Source organism: Sinohyriopsis cumingii, chromosome 8, assembly GCF_028554795.1.
Source record: "Sinohyriopsis cumingii isolate HCF-2022 chromosome 8, ASM2855479v2, whole genome shotgun sequence".
Lineage (NCBI taxonomy): Eukaryota > Metazoa > Mollusca > Bivalvia > Unionida > Unionidae > Sinohyriopsis > Sinohyriopsis cumingii.
Genome location: NC_142968.1, coordinates 98386139 through 98412342, shown reverse-complemented (window position 1 = coordinate 98412342; position 26204 = coordinate 98386139). Strand labels below are relative to the sequence as shown.

The window sequence follows — 26204 nt, the reverse complement described above, 5'->3', positions numbered from 1 at the left end:
CAGTGAAGAACCATTGACTTGTGGGTCAAGGTCATGTTTTACAGCAGTTGTTTGATAGTAGGCTCAACATGCCCATGGTTTTCTTTTTAATTTAAGTGGCTTTTCATTTAAGTCTTTTCAGACTCAGTTAAATTTAAATTTTATATTGAAAAGTAAAGAAAGAAAAGGGTGGTCTTTTTTACATTAGTTATCAACACAAAAGTTCAGTTAGCTTATTTTTCAATATTGTTTTAGATATTCAGCACCATATATCCGATGGGCAAATATTTTCTTTTAATTACATTTACTATTTAAATTTTTGTTTCTGTTGTATATAAGCCATCGTTTGAAATGAGTAATTTTGGATAACAGATGGTTATGTTGTTTTTATATTATTCAGTATGGTCATTTTAGACCAAAAAATTTTGTCCTCTTGCAAGTTGCCTCCAATCTTTTCTTCTTGTTGTTTAACAGATTTAATATATTTTTCAGTTTTTTTCATTTTGCCAGTTTCAAGAATGTTGAGAGAAATAATTACAATATTCTAATGTACAGAAAATCATTTTCTGACAATTTAACATTGCAGAAAACTTGAAATTTGAAAGTATTAGAGTTTTGAGTTTATCAGATCTGGAAATCATTTTTAAAAAAGTTTGTATCAGAGTTTAAATCTAGTATTTTTTTTTTGAATAATTCAGAGTATATTTTGAAACCTAAAGTCCTCTCTGATTGGTTGACATAGAACCTCATTATACATATAAAGCTCAACTGTTCTATCAGCTGACCTGATGACAATATAGAGAGATGTACATGTGGCTTTTTGTTCTGTGTCCATATTTTTTTTCACATAGAAAAAGGGTTCAGGTCCAGAATATTTCAGATACACTTTTTCAGACATTTTTGTCCACCTGTATAATTTGAGATTCCTTTTTGCTGATAAGAATATTGGTGGCTGATCTAATATCACCCACCCACCCACTCTCAAATCAGTATTTTAAACACAGCTTGATATCTTTTCATAGCTTGCCTTCCTGTAGGTCTAAGTGAGCTCTTGGTATGGCCTTCCATCAAAATTTCTTGTTCCCACTCTCGAGGTTATGGTTTTGATTGAGTTTGGATCACACTTGTACTATAGATTTATATATTGTCAGGATCTCAGACAAGTTCATATATGGATGAAAATGAGATCTATGGATGAAAATGAGGTGATCTTGCATCTTATTGACTGAATTTGTTACAACTCTAGTACCATATTTTGGATCTGACTTGAAGCAGACTTGGGATATATATATATCACACATCTATTTGGCTGAGTTTTCTATAAAGAATTAGATCCGCACATGCTATTTGGGATATCACATTAATTTTGCTGAGTTTTCTATAAAGAGTGAGATCCACATATTATTTAGGCTATCACACATCTGTTTGGCTGAGATTTGTCTATAAAGAGTTAGATCCACACATACTATTTTGGCTATAACACATCTGTTTGGCTGTTTTCTATAAAGAGTGAGATCAGTAGCATACAAGATTCACACATAACTGAGGTGATCTTGCATCCAAATGACTGATCTTTTTACCATGCTAGGGATTGTATTTATGATCTGATATTGATCAAACTCAGTAAATTGGCTTTATTCATCATGATATCAGATTAATACAGTTATGAGCAAAATCCATACATATTAATGATGTGATTTTGCATCAGAGTGGATGAGCTTTTAAGCACTTTAGCAAATTTATTTCAGATAAAATTTTTATCAAACTTGGTAAGCAGGCCTATATCATTAGGGTACATAATATGTTATGAGTGTGATCTGTGCATATTGTCATGAAGATGTTGGATTTTTATTATGATCAAGATCTCTGCATATTAATCAGATGATTGGATTTTTAAAGTATTCTACCACAACAGAGACTTTGTTTTATAGGATTTTTAATCTTGTATTGGATTTTTAAAGTATTCTACCATTTTGAAAATTGTTTTACAGGATATCTAATCAAACATGACAAATATTCTTTTATAAACAGGATCATAAATGAATGTGATTTTGTGTGAGATCCATGCATGTGAATATCATAATCTTGCATCTGATTGGCTGTGCTTGTCAGCTCTATAGCAACTATGTATCTGATAACAGAATCTGATCAAATTTGTTAAATAGTCTTATATTATCAAATTGTGAATGAATTTGATAATGATCAGCTGCTATTAATGAGATAATCATATTGACCTGGCTTGTTACCTCTTTATAGACCAAATTTAAATTGGATCATGTACAAACTTGATAAATAAGCATTTGTTATTATTGTCATAGACCGGTTCTATAATAAATGGGATCTGCTTATATTTAGGCAAAATCATGCATCTGATTTAGAGACTTTATTTCTTATCAGATTTCTATCAAACTTTTCACATTAAGATTTTGGATGGTTTTGATTATGAACATGAAGATCTTCATATACTTAAGTAATATAGGTAAAATCAACCTGATGTAGAGTTTTTGTTGGATATGTAGTTTGTATAGTCTGGGTTATTACAGTACTGCATAATCTGTTTTAAATTAGTGAAATGGTCACTGTTATGTTACATAATCCAAGTGAATGATATTGGTCTTACTTGAGAATTTTGTTAAAAAGATACAGTTTACTATGGTGCTATGATATGATTATATATATATATATATATATATATATATATATATATATATATATATATATATATATATATATATATATATATATATATATATATATACTTTTCTTATGTTAGGTGATACATTGTGCATCATTGTCTGCACATGAAAAAACGTATATGTGTGCAGTCTGGCTGCATCTCAACCATTCTTCCTAGGTCTAAAGGAACGGTTTTGGAGTGGGGTTTATAGTACCTGCCGTCTAGCGATGATGCAGAGGGCACTGACTTAACATATATATGTGCATTATTTGTACATTCTTGATAAAGTCTTTGCACTTAGCTTGGATTTTTTGCATCCTGTATATGTACTCTTATATCTTGAATTGTAAAACTTGGTGAGGGGATGGTTTTGAAGAGTAATACATCACAAATGTAGGTAACTTTGACCTGTATTTCATGTTTCAGTGATTTTTGCTAGGCTTTATTATGTAAATTTATTTCTTCTGCACTGTTCATGTTGTATTCATCAAGCAAAATAATGTGTGCATCTCTATTAGTGACACACCATTACATTCGAAGAAGATCATTGTGGCATGCATTGCACATTTTACTGTCTTTGATTAAGTTTTTTCATTTAGTTCATGCTCACATTGGGTTTTTTTGGCACCTGGTATTCATATAATTAAACCTTGAGTATTGAAACTTGGTTATGGGGATGCATCATAATAAACGTTACACTCTGATCACAAAAGTAGGTCATTGTGACCCATATTTCATACTTATTCATGATAAAATCATTAAATTAAGTGATTGTATGTACCTATTTTAATACAAAACCCATAGAACAAAAGAAGATCATTGTAACCCACATTTATAATTTTACTGGCTTAGTTTATGTTATTGTGATAGACTCATAAAGTCATAGTTTTTTGCATTCTATGTCTATACTGTCCTATCCAGAATCATAAAGCCTGGTGAGGGTATGTACCTTGATGAACACTAAAACATCATTGCACAATTAGGTTATTATGAGCAATGTTTTGTGCCTCACAAACTTGAGTTAAACCTTATATTTGTTCTTTATTTTCAGACACTTCATGCTAGAATCATGAAATTGATATGCATATCTGTTAGTACAACACTTTACAGAAAAGAAGTTACCTGTAAAATCTCTAATCTTTTTCTGGCCTGGTTTAGTTTAACTTAGATCATGACCACAGAGGTATCTGGCATTCTGTTTGCATACTGTTCCACCTCAAATCAATAAAACTGGTGTGGAAATGTATCTTGATAGGTACAACAACTTTATTGTGACCTTATTTTATGCTTCACTGATTGGTTAAATTTCATGTTCATAGTTCATATATTGGATGCTTATGTTAAATCATGAAACATGATAATTGGCTGGTATTACATGTACACCCAAACAAGCAAAGATAGTCACTGTGGCCTGTACTTTATGCGTTACTAACATTGGGTGAATATTTACAAACATAGGGAAGACTGTATGTTTAGCTCATTGACCATTTATATATTTTTGTATGCTAGATATCCAAAACTAACCACAAAAAGCTATTTTTGACCAGTGTATTTTAAAGCAATGACAAGTATATTAATTTAGTGATATATGTTCTTATTGAATAAATGACTGTACATGGGGTATTGTGATAGGTTTCCCTTTATTGTGCATATGAATTTGTAGAAATTAAAATGAGTGGACTAATCAAGGTAATTAGTGATGCATTAACTATTCTTCTAACTGTGGTTATACTGGCTGGCACTCCCAAGTTACTCAAAGACTTTCATGCAGTTAAATCTGGTTTCTGTGGTGGGAGTGGGGTAAACAATAAAAATAGCTTTTGAAGATTCTGATTTGTAACAACTCATTATAATAGTACCATTACAGTGATATTGCATTAAAAAAATGTTCTTTTTTTAAATGTTTTTATTAATATCTAGTTACAGGGACCAACAGTTTGTAGGTCAATGTCACATATGTCTGAATTTATTTTCTGCATGATAATTAATGTTTGCAATAATGGCTACAAAAGCTTCATCAAGGTGAGCTACCGGTATGTATTTGTTGGTTTCACTGTGGTCATTAAAGTGTTAAATGGGTATTGTATTTAATAACTGTAGATGAGTAACAACAAGCTGTTGTGTCCATGATCATTAAGTAACATCTGTATGCTTCCAGGCAAATTTAGCTCTATACACATCGGACATGTTTTCTGGCAATTGTAGCTGTGGAAACGTGGCCAAGTCATGTTCATATCCCAGCTTATTCATCAAAGGTTGAAGCCCTAACTGAAACTTCACAAGGTTTGGACACAGTCTCCATTTAGGAACAGGAGATGTCCATAAAGTACATATACATGGAAGGGTTTGGCGTTTTTTTTTTTTTTTTTTTACCAAAGCATATACCTGCGTATGAGGAGGGGGAAGGGGGTGACTTCATAAGTACGTACGTTCTGCACCATGGGGTGGGTCAATATGCACAAGTTAAATCACTTCCTTTGTTACGATTTTGCATAAAATTCAAGCTATGGTTTATAGCTGATGTTAGTAATTCCTTACTTTAGTTTTCAACCATTAAAAATCATTCTGCTTAAGTTTCGTTACTTAGTATTAAAACTTTAAACTTATTTTTAATGAATGTATTAAACTTCATATTTCCAAATTCAGTTGTCGCAGCAGTTGTTGGAAAGGGGGGGGGTGCATTTACGAAAGTGTATGCTCTGCAACAGCAGTAGGGGTTGAAACTGGTCGAGTATTTATGTACATACTTTATGGATGTTCCCACATGAATCACCATGAAGTTTTACTGAGACTGTTAAAGTATTGATCACAAAGTTTTATCTCCCAAAGAATCTCGGGTTGCAAACCATATTTTTTTTTTTTTAAACTTAAACTGCATATTTTTTCAGCACTTAATTTCATTATTACAAAGGACTAAATCACCAGTTCCTTTCAATTTTTTAAAAGACTTCAATATCTCTCATTTTTTTGTGTTCAGATCATATACATAAAACTTTCTTTGCTCACAAAGTGCGAGGTTGATGTTGTCATTTGTGGCGCTTGACATCAGCTTTTTCGAACTAAATTTTGTTGATGTCTGCCGTGCTCCATTTGTCTTTCATCAGAAGGTGCAAATGCTGAAAATCTATCAAGCAGCTCCTTTTATTTAATTGTGCTTACTATATGAAAAGTAAATAATGAAAATAAATATCAAATTCATTTAGCGTCTTACTTTAATCTTAACCATTTTAATCCAGTATTAAGGTTAACTGGCCAAACTGACATGTTAAGTGAGCTTTTGGTATAGTCCTGCATTTGCTACCTATCATGTCATTTGGCAGTCTTGCGTTAGATTTGTTGAACTTATTACAACTTTAAAGGCTGTACCTGTTTATAGTTTAGATTTTGTATATAAACTCGAATCATCGAGATCTTCTGCTATTTTAATCATTAGATAGAACTGTTCATGATAATGAAATGTTCTGGTATCTGGTTGTTGAGTTTTTTATCATTCTAGAGGCTGTATTTTTTAAATAAGATTTTGATAAAACCTGGGTATAAACTTATATTGTAAATTATTTACCACTCCGATGGCCTTTTGGTTCGAGCGTCCGCCTCCGATGCGGGAGGTTGCGGGTTCGAACTCCAGCCGAGTCATACCAAAGACATAAAATTATACTAATGGCTGCCTCGCTTGGCGCTCAGCAATAATAGGTTAATGTTGGGACTGGTCGGCCTGGTGTCAGGATACTGTGACTGGGTGTGACCTTATGCTACATGTCTGCGGCATGATGCATCAGTGCTAGAGAGCACTATAAGCTGCCACACTGCAGACATGGCAGCGATGTGACTGAAACATTGCTGAAGCTATGTTAAAAATCCAAATCACACTCACACATATTATAAGTTAGATCTCAGATGGGTTTGATTATGATTGAAATCTGTCCATATGAATCATTTACGTGAGAAAACTACATGATATTAAATTTAAATACATTGTGTTGCCATTGTAATGAATCAGTTGGAGTTGGGCTGCAAGTTCCCCCAACGTACATGCACCCCAATCCCAAACATAAAAACACTTAGCACAATACCTCGTGTAGGAGGAGGAGAGATAGACAAGGGGAGGGGTGTGCTACCATGAGTAAAGTACATAAACATGCAGATAAACAGTATCACTTTGGGTCTCGTGTTTGCAAGCAGCATTAGAAGATAATTTTTTTAACAGTCATTGTCACATGCATGAAGTTGGTTGTGAAACAAAGTTTATGCAATTATGTACATGTTGTTATAGTAGATTTATCGTGTTTCAAGTTGGTATGATCAAACCTTGACTTCAGGCGTGTAGAAAATAGTTTGATAAAAAGCATAATCTTTGTATCAGTTCCTATGAGTAGGAATCCATCGATTATAGTTGGTTGTTACGAAGGTGAACTGCTGAAGAGATGTTGGGCACAGGTAGCTTCACATTTTCCAGTAGTAGCATTTCCGGTTGTCCTACACTCCATTAATTTTCGTCTCTGGAACTGCTTCACATGGGTGTTTTGTAGCAGTTTCGCTGCCATCAACATAGGAATACGCATCAGAGAGACCTGCCCATGTATTCTCGAAATTTTGGTGGCTTGAAACTAAAGTTCAAGCTTCATGTCTGAAACTTGTTAAGAGTCTTTAACTACTATATTTAGAATAACAACGCAGTTATAGGACTTTATGATTTTATTAACCTTAGCTCCACTGGTTTACTGCTAATATTCAGTGACATATGTGCACACACACACACACACACACACACATATTGGCGGGGGGGATATTTGATTTATTGGACTGTTGCTGTATACAGACTGTAAACAGAAAATCTCAATAGTGAACAATATGGTAAAACTTTGACTCGTACGTGCACTGTACGGTAGCTTAATTGACCCGAGCACTGCATGCACCTTCATCTTAATTAAAGTCGATGAACAATGGGTGGTCAGAATATATGCCAGCTGATCACCTTATTTCTAGATTAATACATATTGTTTATATAAACATGTACAGTCCTGCAAAGCCTCTGTGTGTGTGTGATAGATCTGTATAAACATGTAGTTAACATGTAAGATGTTAATTTATAGTCTACAGAAAGGTTGACATTGAAAGAATTTCGGAAGTATGATATTGACAAGTATAAAAGGCATGTTATACAGCATCGGCGGCTACATAAACAGTTTTGAAGTTTTGTACTAGAAAAAGTGAAAGTTCTCGCACCTGAGAAGTATAGACGGTTGACTTTTTGACACCAGAAGTCATGGGTTCAGACCCACACTGGGATGATATTATTTTCTCCATGCCTTGATGAAAACCGGAGTTTCAAGATCCAATAGAAGTACAAGCTTTTTGTACTTGTACACCCGCATGGCCACAAGTAAACAAAATATCGTTTAGAATTAAGAGAAATTTGGACATCATAAAGAAGGTAACAACGAGATAATATGGGTTATTTATTCATCTAGTCATAAATCATTATCAACTTCTGGTCTAAAACCGGGATAAAAGGTTTCCGTCTATAATGCAACCTATTTCTCTATGTAGCCTTAATGGTACGGGATTCAGAGTTTGAATATCATCCTGGCGTTGCAAATATCAAGTGGTTCAGTAGTTCAGGCAACTGCAAAACAGAAAACCATTTTTATTTTGAAAGTAATTAAAGAATAAAAGAAAGAGGGGCACAAAGTAGATACAAGACTGTGTGAATAAAATGTTATACGTTTCTATGGTACATATTTGCATTGTTTCTTTAAAAGAAAAATACGAAGCCGACCAACCTATCTATCTGAGCATCCATCAAATCCATACATTTTGAAAATGCTGAAGTATACGTATGCACGCACGCGTTTAAAGGGTTGCAGCGATTCGGTACTATCCTTAATAAAAAGATAAGTTTCTACTACGGCGGAAACGTTTTGAGGGATAATGCTTACGGAGAAGACGTCTCAACTATATTCCAGCTGAATATCTTGCGGAGGAAACTAGAAACGCCATACTGTCCATAACAGTAATTTAAACTGATTTGGATTTCAATGTAGTTTTCCTAGAAAACCTGGACATCTTATACAGTGTCAATTTGTTTTGACCCATAAGGTTTCATGCTTACGGATTTGTTTTTTGTTGGCCTATAAGTGGTAATAATAACCAATCGAGCCTGAGATATTTGGCCACTCTTCATCATCCTACCTAATGTATAGCATTTTCGGTTGGCATACTTAGAAGGCTGTTGCTAAGGAGGTGGCGCCATAGTTACTCCTGAAGCAGAGCCACTCACTGCAACGAAACAAAATTTTTACAGTACTCTGAAAAGATTCCAAATAACGGCATATCATATAATGAAAGAAGGGCAACAAGTTTGCCGGGTAGTTTATTTCCAAAAATACGTAGAGGTTCTATTCCGCGTCGGCGGAAAGAATAAGTTCTATGTGGCTTACTGGTATGTAGAAGTCGTCAGACCGAGAAGTATTCGTATGGCATATCAAAAAAGTTCTTTCCTCAACTCGGAACAAAACACGTGCGCGGTTTTCTATTTATTCACGCCCTCTTTTACGCTTTCCAAGTAGTTTTTTTTTATTCAGTTTTATTTTATCTAAAAACCAAATATGATGTTTAAAAGTTCCAGTCGGTGTGAGATACGAAATTTCGGATTCAACATCGAATATAAGAAATCAGAGTTGTGAAGTACTTTAAAACACACGTGCTCTCGAAATGAATAATAATATAAAGAATGTCGCGAAATGAAATATAATAGAACAAATGTCAATTTAGTACTGGAAAATCACTTTTTAAAAGAAACTCACGCTGACAAATTTCGCATAAACTAATACAACATAATATAAAGCCAGAGTCATAAAATTAATGTGCCATAAATAACATTCACAGAAAAATATGCAGAAAGCATGTCATTTCATTCGAAGTCTAATTGAAAAATCTAGATATTATTTTCCGTCTTACATATGCTGAGGGCTACAAGCAAACTGCATTATAATACTTGTGTGATGAGTACAATTCTTGCCGAATAATGTAGAGGGATTGTTCGCATGTTCTCAGAGTTACGCAATGTACACACGATTGGCCGTACTACAAACAGAGAAATGAGAAATAATGAGGCATTACATGACTAGCTAGAAGACTGCCCTATGTTCCAAGATAATGGCACATACGTGTGTGAATACCATCCCTTGCGTCTTAAAATTACATTGACGTATGGGCTTCATATTTTTCATGCTAATCGTGACAGAAACGGGAGAGCGTCAATTGGTCTATTATTTGCTTCGTTCTTGATAAGTATCCACAATTCCCATCACGCGTGTATTATTACTATGTGGTTTACGTCGTAGTAACTTACTTTTTAGACCCTGTGCCAATTTTTGCTCAAAATTTCTTCCCAAACAGAATTTTTAATTATGTTTCTTATAATGCCCTGACAAATTTAAGGATTTAGCTGGGAAAATAATAGAAAATTAATTTTAGACTGTAATCGGGAAAGAAGTTGAAGTTGTGTTAAAGGAATTCCCAGTTCTTTGAACGGCCTTTTCTTCTTAATAAAGTTTTGTCTCAAGAATTTAAGATGTTAGGATTTAATTTTAATACTTGATATCAGTTGAATGATTAGTACATACTCGCAAAAACACTCGTCTTAAAGGTATGGATTAGTTCTAATCAAATACAGTTCTTTTAAAATGGTGATACCAGGGATAGATCAACGATGACACAAACGATTAAATGTGTCGGATAACACTATCGAATTTAGTAATGCCAATACGCGATTTTTCTTCTGGGAGACAAAACTTAATTTATTGCATTTTGCTTTGAAGACATCTAATTCGTTATGAATGCAGTTTCGATGCCAAACTTCTGCCCTGGGTGCAGGAAAAGGGAAATAGGGATTCGGAGTTCAAGACCTCCAAGTAGAGCTGTCAGTTCTTTCGTTTACACTATTTATCTGAAGTATGCACAACCTTCGAACCTCACATGCCATGATTGGTCTGCATCCCTAGCTACAAAACTGCCTCGCTGTATAAAGCTTGCACCAACTTTTCTCAGTGAATCATGAAAAATGTATCAGTTGAACGTTCCACCATCTTTCCACTCTCATTTGCAAAGGAAACTCGTTACCACTTGCACGAAATCTTCAAAATCCCACAGACCTTATGTTATAAAAAGTGAGCACAAAGTGACCATATTTTGGGACCTTGCCCGTTTCTGCTTCCACGTTTACATTTGTGCGATATGCTACGCAAGGCTTTAGCTGCTGTATCGGTTATTGTCGATGGATAAAAAGAACACACGCTAATTAAACTACGTTAACATGGCGGAACTACGAATTTCATTAATTCTCAAATTTTCAACTGAACATCTACAAATTTTAATCAGGAATAGGAGTTGGGACATTTTCATATTTTATCTTGTCATTATACGTCTGTTTATTGCGTCCCAAAACTTAAGGATTTTAGTTTGTTGTAGAAAACGTAGTAGTTACATGATTTGGGTTTAAAGGGATTGGAGTGCCAGCGAAGAGTCTGTCAGTACACAATAGCGGCCATAGCTAAATCAAAGGACTAGAAGTCATACCAGAAGGCACAAAGTTAAGCTGTGTGTGGAAAGGTTTTATTCTGATTTGACGTGCGTTGTTGACGCTAGTGACTGTGTGAAACCTAGCAACAATAACTAGAGAATTGCCCTGTACATTCCTTTATTTGAAATGGAAATAATATTTATTTACTTTCATAATGAGATTATCAGCCAAGAAGTGATGCATTAGTTCAGATTTGAGTTTGTCTAAAACTTGTACACTAGCCTGTATGAGACATAGTTCCGTAGTGAAATTGCTTTACTATGATCTTCCGGATGACGTATGTATTATGTCTGTCTGTCTGTCTGTCTGTCTGCCTGTCTGTCTGTATGTATGTATGTATGTATGTAGGTATGTATGTGTGTGTGTATGTATGTATGTATGTATGTATGTATGTGTGTGTGTATGTATGTATGTATGCAAAGGCTTTAACGGCACCTCAGCACAATATGGTTATATAGTGCCTATAAAATGTTAAGTTCCAGAAATATAAAGTAACACTTGTCATGGTAATTGTAGATAGATAAACCTTTCCAAATAAACGTAAACAGGTAGTCCTACAAGATAAATATTTTTAAAAAATGAGATCAAACATTTAATATTTTTAAATAATATGACAGTTTTTGGTTTACTTATAAAATTAAAATATAGGATCAACGCTTCTTATATATATATATATATATATATATATATATATATATATATATATACATGCACTTTGGTAGAGGTTCATTCTTTATGTGGTATGCATGGGTCACGTTGGATGTTACGAAGTTTATGTAGTTTTTATTTTCGATATTCTGCCAAATATGTTAAGACATATATCATTTGGACTAACTATATGGGCTCTTCCTTTCAGAAACGGGTTATATGTTTCCGTAAGATATGGATATCGACGGGTTGTTAGATGTATTGTTTTGTACATCTTCGCAAGCCAAGTTCCCTATCGACACCTTGGCGGATCGAGGACAAAGCGACATCAATTGGATTTCATGAGTTGTTTCCCTTAGTAAGTAATGCCAACTAACCAATAACGTGTAACAGCGGTGCATTGTATATCGGCCGAGAATGGTGGAGGCAATTAACCTCGAAAGGATAATTTGTCAGTTTAGCATCGGTACTATGACTACGTACAAGAAAGACGCCATTATAGGTGTATTTGCTTATTTATGAATCCATTTAAGTTATATGATCCTTTTGTCTCGATCATGTAGGAACAGTGTTCAAATTCACAGACCCAAAGCACAAAAATATATGATCGATCCGCCAAGGTGTATATAGGGTTAGCATATCGAAACCTTGACTAGCGAAAATGAGTTTTGTATGGCTTTCGTCTGAACAGATGATAAAATATATTATGTTCGAGGTTTCGAAGTAGCACATTTGGTCATGGCTGTAATTCCTGCGGTAAAAAAAAAAACAAAAAAAAAAAAACAACACACATTTTAACCGGTACCAGACTAGAGATGAAGCCGTGGCCTCTTGAAGCAGGGGCACCTACCTTGTCTGCATCTTGAAATTGACTTATTTCACTGACCTACTCTAAGGCTGTTTGGCTTTTGAAACAGAGAACCTAAATTCAAGAACTCTGATAGTACACTCAACGGCATATAGCGACAGTCAAAGGTGACGGGGGAGTAAAACGGGTATTTTATATTCGGCTTAACAAAAGCAACATATTCTAAAATTATTATCTCAGAAGTTGGGGGGGGGGGAAAGAAACCTTTAAAAAGTCTCCGTGTATGTAATAGCCAATATTTAAAAATATGGACTAGTCAACGATTTTTAGCAACAGAGAATTTACGGTGGTTAATGGGGCCCCAAGTGGCCGAGTGGTCTAAAGCGCTCTCCGTTACGGATCACTGCCATCTCACCTCTGTCTGTGTGGGTTCGAGTCTCGGATTCAGCCAATGTGGGTATGTGAGAAAGCTTGCCAATAGCTTCTCGTAGGTTCTTTCCGGGGTTTTCCCGGGTTCTTCCTCCACCATTAATACTGGTCGCCATGTATAGCCTATCGTGTGCTGAAAAATGGCGTTAAACCATACAACAACAACAGTGGTTAATATAGACTCAGTGCTGTTGCATTACACAACTGCTTGTTACGGAACCACGCACCAAATAAAATATAACGCAGAGCTTGGAGGTCCTTGTAGGCCCTAGGCACACAGGTGTACACTTTTCAGTAACATGGTGTTTATAGACCCTAGGTGTACACTTTAAATAGAATGGTGTTCGTAGGCCTTAGGCACGGTGCCTACTGTGCCTATTGAATAATACGTCCCTGATATAATGTATACATGAGAAAAATAACATGTCTTGTTCGTGCAACATTCACACGACTCCATCACGTCTGTACCTGCATAAGCATTTTGACTTTTGGGTTTGTTTCTCGTGCATCTAAGATGGACGATAAAATGTTTATTTCACTTAAATCAGTGCATTTTGACATAATTTTCCTGGTAACGGCTGGTATCGGGCTGATCAAAGCTCCTGCTACCAATACAAGATGTAATCACTGATGACAGTTATATACCTCGTACCTAATGTGGTGTATTACTCGTGCCTTGAGCACTGAAAGTACAACGTCAAAATCTGCAAGTGCAAACCGTAAGTGTGGTTGAGTTCTGAACTTGTCACCTCATTTCTCTTATCTACTGTGTACAAGTGTTGGTGGTATCTATGTCAAGATATCAAGTACTGTGTCTGCCCTGGTGCAAGTTAAACCCTGTAATAAAATAACTAGTTTACTGTAAACTAACTTACTGTAACAGTTTTAATGCTCCATTCCCTATTTTTTTAAAAATATATTTCCATCTGTTGATAAGAATATAATGTTATCAGCAATTGCAAATAGGAATCCAACTAACTGGTTCCTGTTTAGTTTTAAGAAGTATTTATTTACTTGCAAGGCTAACAAAGAATGCTCGGATGGGGTGGGGTGTAAATACGTAGTAGTTAGCTATTAAGTTTAACGGATGTTGGCCAAAACATGTTTCAAGGTGAAAGAGGTGAAATCGGGAACGGGGGGTGGGGGTGGGGCATCTCCGGCCCCTATATGTGGGCGCCCATGGATGCATGTAGATCCAGAAGCAAAATGAATTCAATACTCAACCCATCCCAACCGACAGCCAATTATTTATGGTTGGAATCTCATTCAGGTCTGATTACGCCACTCACATAATGATAACAGCATATTCAAATATCGTTCAAATATGTGTGTCGGTAGAATAACTTGACAGTCGTTTGAAAAAATAAGATTTGATAATAGCATGAAGTGTGATTGGTATTTTAAGACACGTGTGCATGAATAAATGCTGAAGTATTGCAATAATAAGAAGGAAGAAGAATGAAGGGAAGAATAAGAGTACGAGATTCGCAGAACTAAAGCGCCCCACCCCGCTCAGTTTTTACTGTTACATGTTTATAATACTGAATCGATTATTTTCGGTGGGTGAGACGTATTGAGCGAGCGGGAAGAGTTTGCATTAACAGTGATTCTTTTTTTTTTTTTTTATAGGGATAATACTCACGTGAGCGGAGGGCCCAATTTTGTGCCCGGCAGTTGGCCTGAATTGTGTCGGTGTAACGGTGCATGTGCCCGTTGTCTACACGCATATAGTAACTGTTGGTCTTCAAGTCGTTTACCAAATCTTTCTTTAATTGAATAGAAACAAATACACATTTTTATTTTCAACCCTATGTATATCTGAAGTCATTTTGTTAACAGTAATTCTAACTTGCAAACGTATATTTCCTTCTCTTGATAAATTATCCCAATTCCAAAACGTAAGTTAATGGTTCTTTCGCAATTTATAAGAGTGAGAGACAGGGTGTGTGATGGAGGGAGGAAGAATCTGGCAGTTATTCTTATACAAAGTAAGTGATTCTGCACTAAATGAATAAATGTTGAAACTAAGAACTCTCTTTTTCTATATCAAGATCATGTATAATTAAATATAATATAGGAAGGGTGGAGTTAAAAAAAAAAAAGAGAGGGAAAGAGAACCAGTGAAAGATGGTAGGAAGCATAGACTGGCAGGCGGAGAAAAAAAATTGATTTATAAAAAAATTGAAATTAAGAAAGGTCATATGATAAATCTGTATATTGCAGGGTTAATTAATGCCAAAGAACTACCTCTAGTTGTATTAGATCTCCCGGGTCTTCTGTCATCAGCTGCTGTTGGAAGTTAAGCTGAAACACGTAACAGTCACTTCCGGCCTTCACCACAGCCACGTGCTGACATCAAAGAGACAAAGACAGCGACTCAGTATTTTAAAGGAGGAAGGAGTGAACAAAATATTATATGGAATCAGGTCACAATTAGTACTTCCAGTTCAGTACCCGGTCACAATTAGTACTTCCAGTTCATTACCCGGTGACAGTTAGTACTTCCAGTAGAGTACCCGGTCACAATTAGTACTTCCAGTTGAGAACCCGGTCATAATTATAACTTCCAGTTCAGTACTCGGTCACAATAAGTATTTCTAGTTCAGTACTCGGTCACAATTAGTACTTCCAGTTCATTACCCGGTTACAATTAATACTTCCAGTTCAGTACCCGGTTACAATTAGTACTTTCAGTGCAGTACCCACGAATGTAGTTCTAGTCTATTTTTAGAACATTTTTTCCTCTCTCATTTTGGTGGTGATAGAAGAGTTTTATTTATGTATTTTGGTAGGGGTTTAAAGGTAATTGTTTATTCTTGAGAATATGATCTCAGGGTGTGGTTTTCCGTGTGTATTTCGGCGACAGTACACAGTGAGTAATAAGGTTTTGGTGATGATCAGAAGTGAAATCTGTGTTCTGTTTACATGCTGCTCTGTTGACAGTCTTGCCTCTCAAAAAATGCAGGTCAACCTTTGACAAGAACTTCACCGTGAAGTCATCTTTGAAGGTGTTTTAGATTAACATATGATTTGTATTGATTGTCACACAGTGGAAAGGTCAGTATTGAGAAAAAATGTAGAGAACATATAGTAAAATTAATTGTGTTATGTGTCCATATATTTATAAATTAATGAATGCTAAATTGCGGCCTAATAACAGTTGCGTTACTAAAACCTGCAATTTATTTTAGTTCGTTATTTAATAAACTAACTGGCAAGTAGCAATAATTTCCAATCACATTTTGTTTTCTTGCCCGCGAAAACTCGCATTTATTTTGGAATTCAGAGTACTTTATAGCGACACTTATCTCTCGATTTTGACTTTTAAATTACAATTTAAGCACATTATTTATTCCTTTGGCGATATGTCGGAATCAGCGTGTAATATCTTATTTTAAATGTGTAATATGCCACGTCTGTTCATCTGTATTGAATACATTGGATGTTCGGTGTTTGTCGTTGCTATTATGTGTGTGTGTGTGTGTGTGTGTGTGTGTGTGTGTGTGTGTGTGTGTGATTTGGATTGTTAACATAGCTTTAACAATTTTTCAGTCATATCGCTACGATGTTTGCAGTGTGACAGTTTATAGAACGTTGCTGTTATAGCCATGATGCTATGTTGCCAGTTGGAGGTAACAATTCATGTTTTAGTGTTGTGTTTACTTGGACATCTTGTCTCACAAAACACTTTCTTATGTAACTTTCATTATAGCAACAAAAAAGCTCGATTAACCACCACAATTGTGTCCAGTTAAAGCTGCTCAATTGAGATTGAATCTCGCATAAAAGGCCGAGTGGTCTAAATTTAATAATTCTGTAATGTTGAGATTCAAATGACTAAGAAGTAAACCGAATGTGAAGTAATTGAATCACGTTACTATTTCTCTGTAGATTACATTTATACAAGATCTCAGCTCAGATGTATTATTGTAACATACTACAATAACGGGTGTAATTTTGATTGCATATGTTCATTTTATTAGCAAAAATAAACTAGACCACATTTATGGTAGAACTAGAGTCAAACCTGAGAGGCATCAAGGAAGAAAGATGGACTCGAAGAAAGATCTGGCGTATGTTGCTCAGGATGCTGGCAAAATACCTGTGAAATAATTAAACCGATGCCAATATTAGTAGTAGTAATAATAACAATAATAATCATGTCGATGATGATGATGGTGGTGGCAATGACGACAGAGAAAAATAATAAGCGAGAAGAGTTATGATTAAAAGTTGTTTGTTTTGTAGCGATTTTCTCCTGCATCATACGTCAGCCATTTTGATAGGTATCCCCGTATGGAGAATGGGATGGTCCAGTTAGAAATAGACTCGTCAGATAACATGATGGTACCAGATTATATAAAGGGCCGTCTGTGTGCTGAATCGTGAACAAAAAAGAAAAAAGCACGGAGGAATCTACGCGGGGAGAAGCGTGCCGCCCCTAAGGCGAGGGACGAGGGTATGCATGTCGCTAGGACATGATTGTCGCTAGTGCGCGAACTTGGATCCACCACCAGGGGGGTAAGACACGCTGCACCCCTTTCACTCCCTACACCCCTACTCCTACCACCCTCTAACAATCTCCCAATACTTACTTACTGATTCCTTACCACGGTAACAATTATCATCCTGCTGTGCAGGAATGAACCATTGGCACATGCACAATAGTGCGCACGCCACTTAAATCCAAGACATCAATCACCCAGCTGAATCGTGGGTCAGAGTCCACAGCGAATGAAGCAAGAACAAGTCATGCAAACAATGGAGCTAGCGACGAAATTATTTCCGCTCAGGCATTAAGTGCACTAAAGGGCCTCGGTCTCTCAGTTGCAACAATCTGGAGCTAATGCCAACAGGACGACTTTAATCTTAATATTGGAGACCAAAGAAGAATTTGAAGAAAGGGAAAGGCCCAGGAGTCGGAATGGGGTGGGGTGGGGGGATATGCAGAAACAGAGGGAGCATACAGTAGAGACCCGGTTAACCTGCAACCAGCCTAGTACGACTCACGGAGAAAATAATCACCAGTAGTTACTAAGCCAACAATAACAACTTCATGGTCCCGGCTACTGGTATTGACTGTCCAGAGTACACTAGACCACGCTCTGGTCCATAAACAGAAACAAGAAAAGGAGACGTTTGCTGGCATTGTTGCTCGTACTCCTAATAGTAGGACTCCTCCTGACAGCAGCATATCTATTCGTACTTCTACTACCTTCCAGCCGGAATACGTTGCAACACTTCAACTATTATTAAAACGAGGAAACTGATGACGAACATAAAGAGTCTACAGAAGGTGAGCAGAGCCAAGCAGAGGGAGAGGTGAAGAGCGACCCAGGCATTAGGAAACTTCATACCCTTGGACTGCAGGAGACTATAGACAATTCCAAAAAGCAGGAAACTATATAAACGCGGTCTCTTATTTAGAATGGAAGTCTCTAAAAACAAAGACACCATGGCCTCAACAATGAAATTTTGGCAAGCGCATCCTCTCCACCTTCAAACCGCACCTGTGGCCTAGTGGTTAGAGCATCCGCCTCGGAAGCAGGAGGTCGTGGGTTCGAACCCTGGCCGAGTCATACCAAAGACTTACAAAAATGGTACTAACAGCTGCCTCGCTAGGTGCATCAGCATGAAGAGGGTAGTGTTAGATCTGGTTGGCCTGGTGTCAGGATAATGTGACTGGGTGGGACATCATGCTGCATGCTAGACATCACTATAAACTGCCACACTGCAGACGTTGTTGTTGTTGTTCTAGGGTTTAACGCCATATTTCAGCACACGATAGGCTATACATGGCGGCCAGTATAACTGGTGGAGGAATAACCGTGGAAAACCCAGGGAAGAACCACCGACCCACGAGGAGCTACTTGCAGGCTTTCCCACGTACCCACGCTAGCCGAGCCTTGGACTCGAACCCACGCAGACAGAGATGAGATGGCAGTGATCCGGAACGGTGAGCCTTTTAGACCACTCGGCCACTCGGGGCCCCTGCAGACATCGTTGCGATACGACTGAATTTTTTTTAAAGCTACGTTAAAAATCCTAATCTCACACACACACACACACACTCCTCTCCACTTTCTATTGAGACTTCTATGAGAAACACCCACTGTCGATCATAATTGATGCCTCTGAGCGTCTAACAAAACTAAATGGGTTTGAGGCATTCTTGACTTGGCGGTATAGAGAGACTCGGACGGCTTAAAAGATATTTGATGAGGTAACCAGCCGAAATACAATCAAACCGTCTGACTTAAAAGACCTCTTTAGGGCTAGTAAACAAATTGCAGCTTATTTAGCGATTCCATTTTTGGCTTTTGAAACGAGAATTCAGATTCGATAAAACCACTACACTGACTTGATCCTTTTATCCACCGCCTTAAAATTAAAACCTTTCTAACCAAATAGTGAGGAAACATTTTTTATATATCGCTTAGACATATCTATAATTAGAAATGTTTAGGGCACTTAAATTTGTACACTATTTACTAGATTTATTAGACTAGTTAAGATGTAGGAAAATTTTAAGACTTGTATGATTTAACCAAATTGCACAGGTGGCTTACACATTATTGGTATTTTTATTGTCCATTAACATAACTGGACTAGATTTGATTAAGTACGGGCTAGCGTTTCAGGGCTCTGTGCGCTTGCGCCTTCTGCCGGGTCCCTTCCCCTCCCCCCCCCCCCCCATCCACCTTGCCTCTCTCTTGACATTGAACCATGACGGAGATATGGAACGTTTTCCACCCGTCAAAATTCAGGTGTCCCGATGTGACGTTATACTCGCGACCAATCGCGAAGGGCGTCACATGCTGCTTTGGTAGACGCCTGGCTCGGTTGATAACAGACTGAAATTTACATTTTCACATGTGTGCGTGTTGGTTTCATTCCCACTCATCAAAGCCCTACACTCAGGTCGTTAGGGACTTTAATTAATCTCACGACCTGACGGCTTAATTAAATAGTGCTCCTTGAGCACATGAATGCCTTGGGGATGAGGCTCTAATTCCTTCCCCCAGGATTAATTTGTGCAGGCATAAAACAGTGGTACATGCACTGATGTGCGAAAACCACTTTCATTCAATTTCCAATCCAATCCCGTTGAATCGTGATCCTGGTGTGTATCTTCTTTAACAAAAGAGAAGTTTATTTGTTCTGGCCAGGCACTTAAACGAATCTTGCAACGGAATATAAAATCCGTTTATATTTATATATATATATATATATATATATATATATATATATATATATATATATATATATATATATATATATATATATATATATATATATATATATCCACTAATAGCCTCGTGAAGACAAGCGTACTCCATCATGCCCAGTACATAATTGTCTAAATCCACGATGGGATCATAACTCAATACAAGGCTCGTTAGTTGCAGATTATTGATTTATACGACTGGATAACCGATGATGGCAACATTGACCCGACAAAAACTGCAGGAACACCAAACGGATATAATTTGATGACACCAAGTTATAATACTCTCAACAATATTGTTGGGGTCACTAAGACCAATATAATTTTCTTCAATCAGTAGATACACAACATCCGGAATGCGTGGCCAAGTAACGCACGTATCTCCAAAGACCACGAACACGAATTCCAGATATTCCACAGAATTCAACAAAATCGCTTTGGCGACCCAAACCAGCACTAGTACTATGTCTGCATACTAAGAAATGCATTCACGAACTAATTATCTCATAGTATGATTCCAAATTTGATAAAACACAAAGAGAAACAGAAGGATGTTTTCAAGCAAATCCGCGCATAGAAAATTTCGATCCCTTTTTAAGAACTAAGATTGAAACGAGATTTCAGACCAAACTATCCGTTGGGATAGGATCCAAATTTATATGAACATTACAAGAAGTTTTCAATCACTTTCGCATAACAAACTTTGATTCTACTTTAAATACAACTTGAACAAAAAAGTTTACAAGAACCAGACTAAGAAAGCAGAAAGTTTCGCAAATTGGTTTCAGAATAAACTACCAACAAAAGAAGAGAGAGAGAGAGAGAGAGAGAGAGAGAGAGAGCACATACACGGAACAATAATACAAACACATTTAAACACTTTATTTATATAAATTATGTTTTTGGTAAACCTTCGGGTAAATATATCTTTTGCCAAAACGATATAAGCCTTAGGAAATTTTAGATAGAAAAGCAGACTATGAAATATGATCTAGATAGTACCAGTCCTTACACAGAGAAAGGGGCGCACAAACAACAAAAGCTAACGATTTCCAAATGAAAACTGAAAGAAATGAAATCAAAGACTAAGGCAAAACTCGATTCTACCAAAGCAACTATCATAAGGAGCATACATGTCGTTTGGCTGACACTGTGATTGGTCAGTGGTTAGCTTCAATCCCCTATTGACAGTATTGGTTGACATTTGTCCACAGTTCAGTTATGAACATCTAAGTGTGATTTATCACCTAGGTAACCTTTCGTCAGCGTGTCTCTTTCGCACCTGCTTGTCGATGTTGTGATGTTATTGGTTAACGTATTTAAATGCACCAATACGATCTCACTCCAAAAACAAATGTTAGAAGACTTGTTTTAAATGAAGGACCAACTACCAAATAAATGTATTGTTAATAGAAAATGCTACAGAGCCAATCGTAAACAGTCGGACAAATCAATTGCGCAGTTTTTACATAGAGCAGGGAAACACTATATTTACAGAACAGAAATGCAATAATTGTAAACGTTAAGTTGCATGATAAAATACTAAATCAGTATAGCTCCATGACCGCCCCTCGTAAGTCACGTACCAAACAGTAGATTACGATGGCCGAACACGTTATTTATGGGATATGAAAACAAACGTTAGACTAAGGACATGTCAAATTTGTCGGGTTCGGATTACTCTCAGTCAGCCGTTGATATCAATAGGCAGGTATAATCTATCAATACCGAAAACAAAATCAAATATGACATCACGGAAAATTGCCTAATTGATCAGAATGTATACTAAAAGAGACACAAATTTGGATTAAAAACGAACATATTTTGAAAACCTCCATGACGTCGGCAACTTGGACACATCTCAATTGATAAAGAGCTAAAGAATATCCTGGTTATTGCGGGGTTTTGATTCAAAAATGCATTTAAAGGACTATATGGAATAAGGGCCATTTTCTGCCCCCGTTTTTATGGGGGGAAAAATTCTTGTAAATATCACAACTCTGCGCCGTGTTGTATTATTCGATGTATAAATCTCCCTATTCTGCATTAAATATGCACATAAATTCCTTTTTCATACCAAAACACGACCTTTTAACATGGTCTGGTATGGGAAATTTAAGAGAAAATGCTATATTTGAGCAACTTGAAACTAGAAATAAGATATAAGCGCAGGCTTGATCAGACAAGGTATTTACACTGATTTATTAATTTTTTAAAAATGTTTTAGGTTCTCATATTAACTCATGTGTTCACGTTTGCGCTAATCACTAAAAATTAAAAAAATTCTTGAATTTTGCTGTCTATATATCATTGTCGTTGTTTTTCCTATTGCACCGTACCGGCCGAAGTATCGCTACGCGTGAGCAATTAGACCCTCATTTCTAGAGTGCGCTATATTATTTCCTCCATTATTATATTAGAAAAATTCCAGGAATAATACCCATTGAGATATTTTAAAAATAATGTTTCCATTCTTTATCTCTCTTTTTTCGTTCTATCTAAATTTCATTGTGAACAAGATTTATCGAAGAGGCGCTAAAGGGGCATTTGGAACTACATGTATATATAAACAAAGACTACGTGGATAAAAACATTAAATGAAATTGTAATTTTACGTTGCCAATTTTTGGCAAAAGGATGCTTTACATAATATGATAAGTAGACATATATTATTTATTTTATACATTAATAACATGGGTTTTTCTTCAGTTCCATCGCGAAACCGTTTGCTATGTTTAATTCACTATTACAGCGCAATTCCGTAAATGTCATCTAAATGAATCTGTCAATTATCTGATGGAAATAACGTTTACAACCTGCGTACTTTTTCATTAAATTTTGTTAACTGTGTCTTTATTCAAATAGTAACAATAATAATTCTTTAAAATTCTAATATCAAATGTACAAACACAACTAATAGTCTGCAGGCATATAAAGCAGCTTGGAAAAAATGTTATCTACATAACATACATATAATGTTTCAACAGTTTCAATAGCTCAAACGGTTGAGCATTTAATCCGCAAACCCATCGCACCAATTTCCAATCCTTTACTCTCATTTATATTTTTTCTTTTTTTCTTTTTTTATTTCTCCTTTTTAAGAATTAATATTCATAACATCAACAGCTGTGAATTTATTTTGAAATTAAATTTGTAACAACAAAGCAAAACCAACAACAACAAAAAATAATGCACGAAATCAATTTCAATTTTATTTCAAGCAAGGTAACATTTTTATCAATATGTTTTTCATCTTAAATCGAACATTACAAGGGTGGCAAATCATGTCTGCATCAGAAAATAATGGTAGTGGAACCCATGTTGTGAAGCGGTTATTCTTACATATTTAGATAGTATACCTTGCATACAAGTATATTTTTTCATACTGAATTTTTATCACATTTTCCGATACACGCATACATAACAAGAATAATCGTTTAAAGAATAACATAAAATATTTAACTTGATTACTACACTAATGATGTTTTTAACAATTGCTAAAATTTTGAAACTGTCCAAACAGTGGGAACAATGTCCACAGTCCCGATGGAAGCCAAGTAATGATGATGCTATAACTGAGAATAATATTTGCATTACTTCTACGCCAAAATACCTATTAGTTCAATCTACTTATCTAATTACTGCATATTTATTGTAATGACATTATGTCTTTATTTCATTAAAAGAAAACCTCAAAACCTTCTAAACTTACTAATCAGGTATAATAAAACAAAAAACTATAATGCCATAAAATTTACAGGTGAAAATCTATTAGTCAAAGTAAAACTTGCTTGAATAAAAGTAATGTCACTAATACTACTACTAGTAATAATAAATAATAACAGCAGTAGTAAAATAATAACAAAATGTAGCCCACATACCTTATTTGTACGGGAAATAAACAATGAAGATGGTACTTACTAACCATAAAACATATATTGCATAAAATATATTCAGACCAAAGTGATTTAGAAGTACTAAATGTTGGCCTCTGCTATACGTCATAACTGATTATACAATGAAACTATTACATAAAACATGAATTATGACATTTAATACATAATAAGCTCAGTTGTTTATTTTTATATACTCTAAATACAATCTGTTACAGTTTGACTAAAGACTATCTCAATGGGTGTGGAGACAATTTAATGATTTTTTTTCTTCTAAAAATAGAAACACAGTAGTGTATGTGTTACATAGCATGAAAATATAAGGATAAAAGTACATACATACATAAAGAACACATATGTTCATTTCCATTAAGTACCTTTTTGTCAACGTATTTTAGAAAGTTTTCAGTTGACGTATAAGTTCGATATTCTATTTTTGTCTAAAATAGACCATTTTTGGAATAGTTTTAGAAACGAAACTTCATATACAGCTTTATAACCTCTTAAATAATAAAAATATATATTGCAAATTTGAAACTGCGTGAATATCTCGTGGAAAAGCAGTATCGATGAGAAGTACATGGATAAGATGATTGCTTTTCATGTATTTTCTACTAGTGTTTTGACACACACTGTAACCATGGCAACGGACACGTGAACACAAAACTGATGTCAGAAATAACTGTTAACCACCTCATATGTACATTATACATAATTTAAGGACATTTGGAGAGGGGGCAGAAAATGGCCCTTATTCCATATAGTCCTTTCTCAAGTCATAATACTTAATGTCACGTGCATCCACTTTTGAGCTTACGTGTAATGCAAATCTTAGAAACGAATGAGTTGAAACCAACAGCTAGTACTTACCGTTGCTATTAAAGCTAGAAAAATGAATAATTTCATCATTGTATCTCAAACTGTCGATTCAAGTGCCAGCTAATGTGCACTTATCAGACAATAAGTGTCCTGACGACTGACGTTAAATAACCTTTGGCCTCTCGTGCGACAAGGGTGACCTATCGAAGTGAAAGAGATAACCTTTGACACCGCGTGCTGCATGGTGACCTATAGAGGTCCAAGTCAAACGTAAATGTTATAGCTATGTGGTTATTTCACCTTGCTGGTGTGTATTGGGGACGTTTTCGTGATCAACATAAGTAATTGAACAAATCGAAATGTTGGATGCAGAATAGTATTTAAGACACATACATTTTTGACAAAGAACCATTCTTCTAAGTACCAGTAGTAGCGTGATTCAGTGTCAACGTAAAAGTGGTTCAGATACAATAACCATAGATGTGCATGCTGACATCAGAAAAAAAAATGTGTCGCCATTTTACACGTAATTAACGTGTTTATATGCGATGTTCCAAGATTACTGAATACTATCTCGTGTTTATTAAGATTGATTTAGGATTTTGCGCAGCTGTAACTGTTCCATGTTTTTGACGAAACATTTCTGTATGTGTGAGCTGCTTTTTGATGTATCCAGCACACAAGCATACGCACGAAAAAAACTGAAGATTGTAACGAAAATTGGAATGAATAAGATATTAACAGATGCTATTCTTATATCAAAGTTTGAACGAGCTTAACAGATGTGTTTAAATACATTAAAATGTAAACAAGATTATTCGTCAATATGTCAGACGTGAAGATTTGGCAGCTACTCTTAGGGGCCATGTTCTGCTGACTTATGTTAATACCATAAGCGCTAAATTTATCAGCCAATCAGATGAAATCTTATATCGTTGCGTTCGGAGACTGAGCTGTATGGATGAAGAGCATCAACATGTGCCGAACGATTTAATTCACTTTAAGATTTATGAAGCTGCATTTCCGTTGGTTAATTCACAGGTCATCAGAACTTAAGCCCCAAGCGGTCGATGTTCGATCTCTTCGTAGGACAGTGGAGATCTGATTTGAAAAAGACTGGATGAAAAGTGTTACTAAAT

The 26204-nt window shown here is 35.8% G+C and overlaps 1 protein-coding gene across 2 annotated transcripts; it reads right to left on the bottom strand.

The window, feature by feature from the left end:
• Positions 1-8102: 8102 nt before the first annotated feature.
• LOC149794214 (uncharacterized) lies at positions 8103-25271 on the bottom strand. Of its 2 annotated transcripts, XM_089968324.1 has the most exons (6): positions 25117-25271; positions 17153-17227; positions 15373-15474; positions 14768-14891; positions 8849-8935; positions 8103-8282 (listed from the first exon to the last, which is right to left on the bottom strand). In XM_089968324.1, exons 1-5 carry the CDS (start codon positions 25153-25155, stop codon positions 8892-8894), a joined length of 384 nt encoding a protein of 127 aa, XP_089824450.1. In that variant the 5' UTR covers positions 25156-25271; the 3' UTR covers positions 8103-8282; positions 8849-8891. The 2 variants fall into 2 exon arrangements, with proteins under 2 accessions (XP_089824450.1, XP_089824451.1); XM_089968325.1 differs by lacking the exon at positions 8849-8935 and having other exon boundaries at positions 25117-25270.
• Positions 25272-26204: the final 933 nt, after the last annotated feature.

Bases quoted from the DNA above. Each gene is read 5' to 3' on its own strand.
- LOC149794214 (XM_089968324.1), bottom strand. From the start codon at position 25,155: ATGATGAAATTATTCATTTTTCTAGCTTTAATAGCAACG. The intron at 17,228-25,116 runs GTAAGTACTAGC...ATTATTTCACAG, and splicing joins TTCTAGCTTTAATAGCAACG to GTATTTTGCCAGCATCCTGA. The intron at 8,936-14,767 runs GTGAGTATTATC...GTTTCGTTGCAG, and splicing joins AAATTGGGCCCTCCGCTCAC to TGAGTGGCTCTGCTTCAGGA.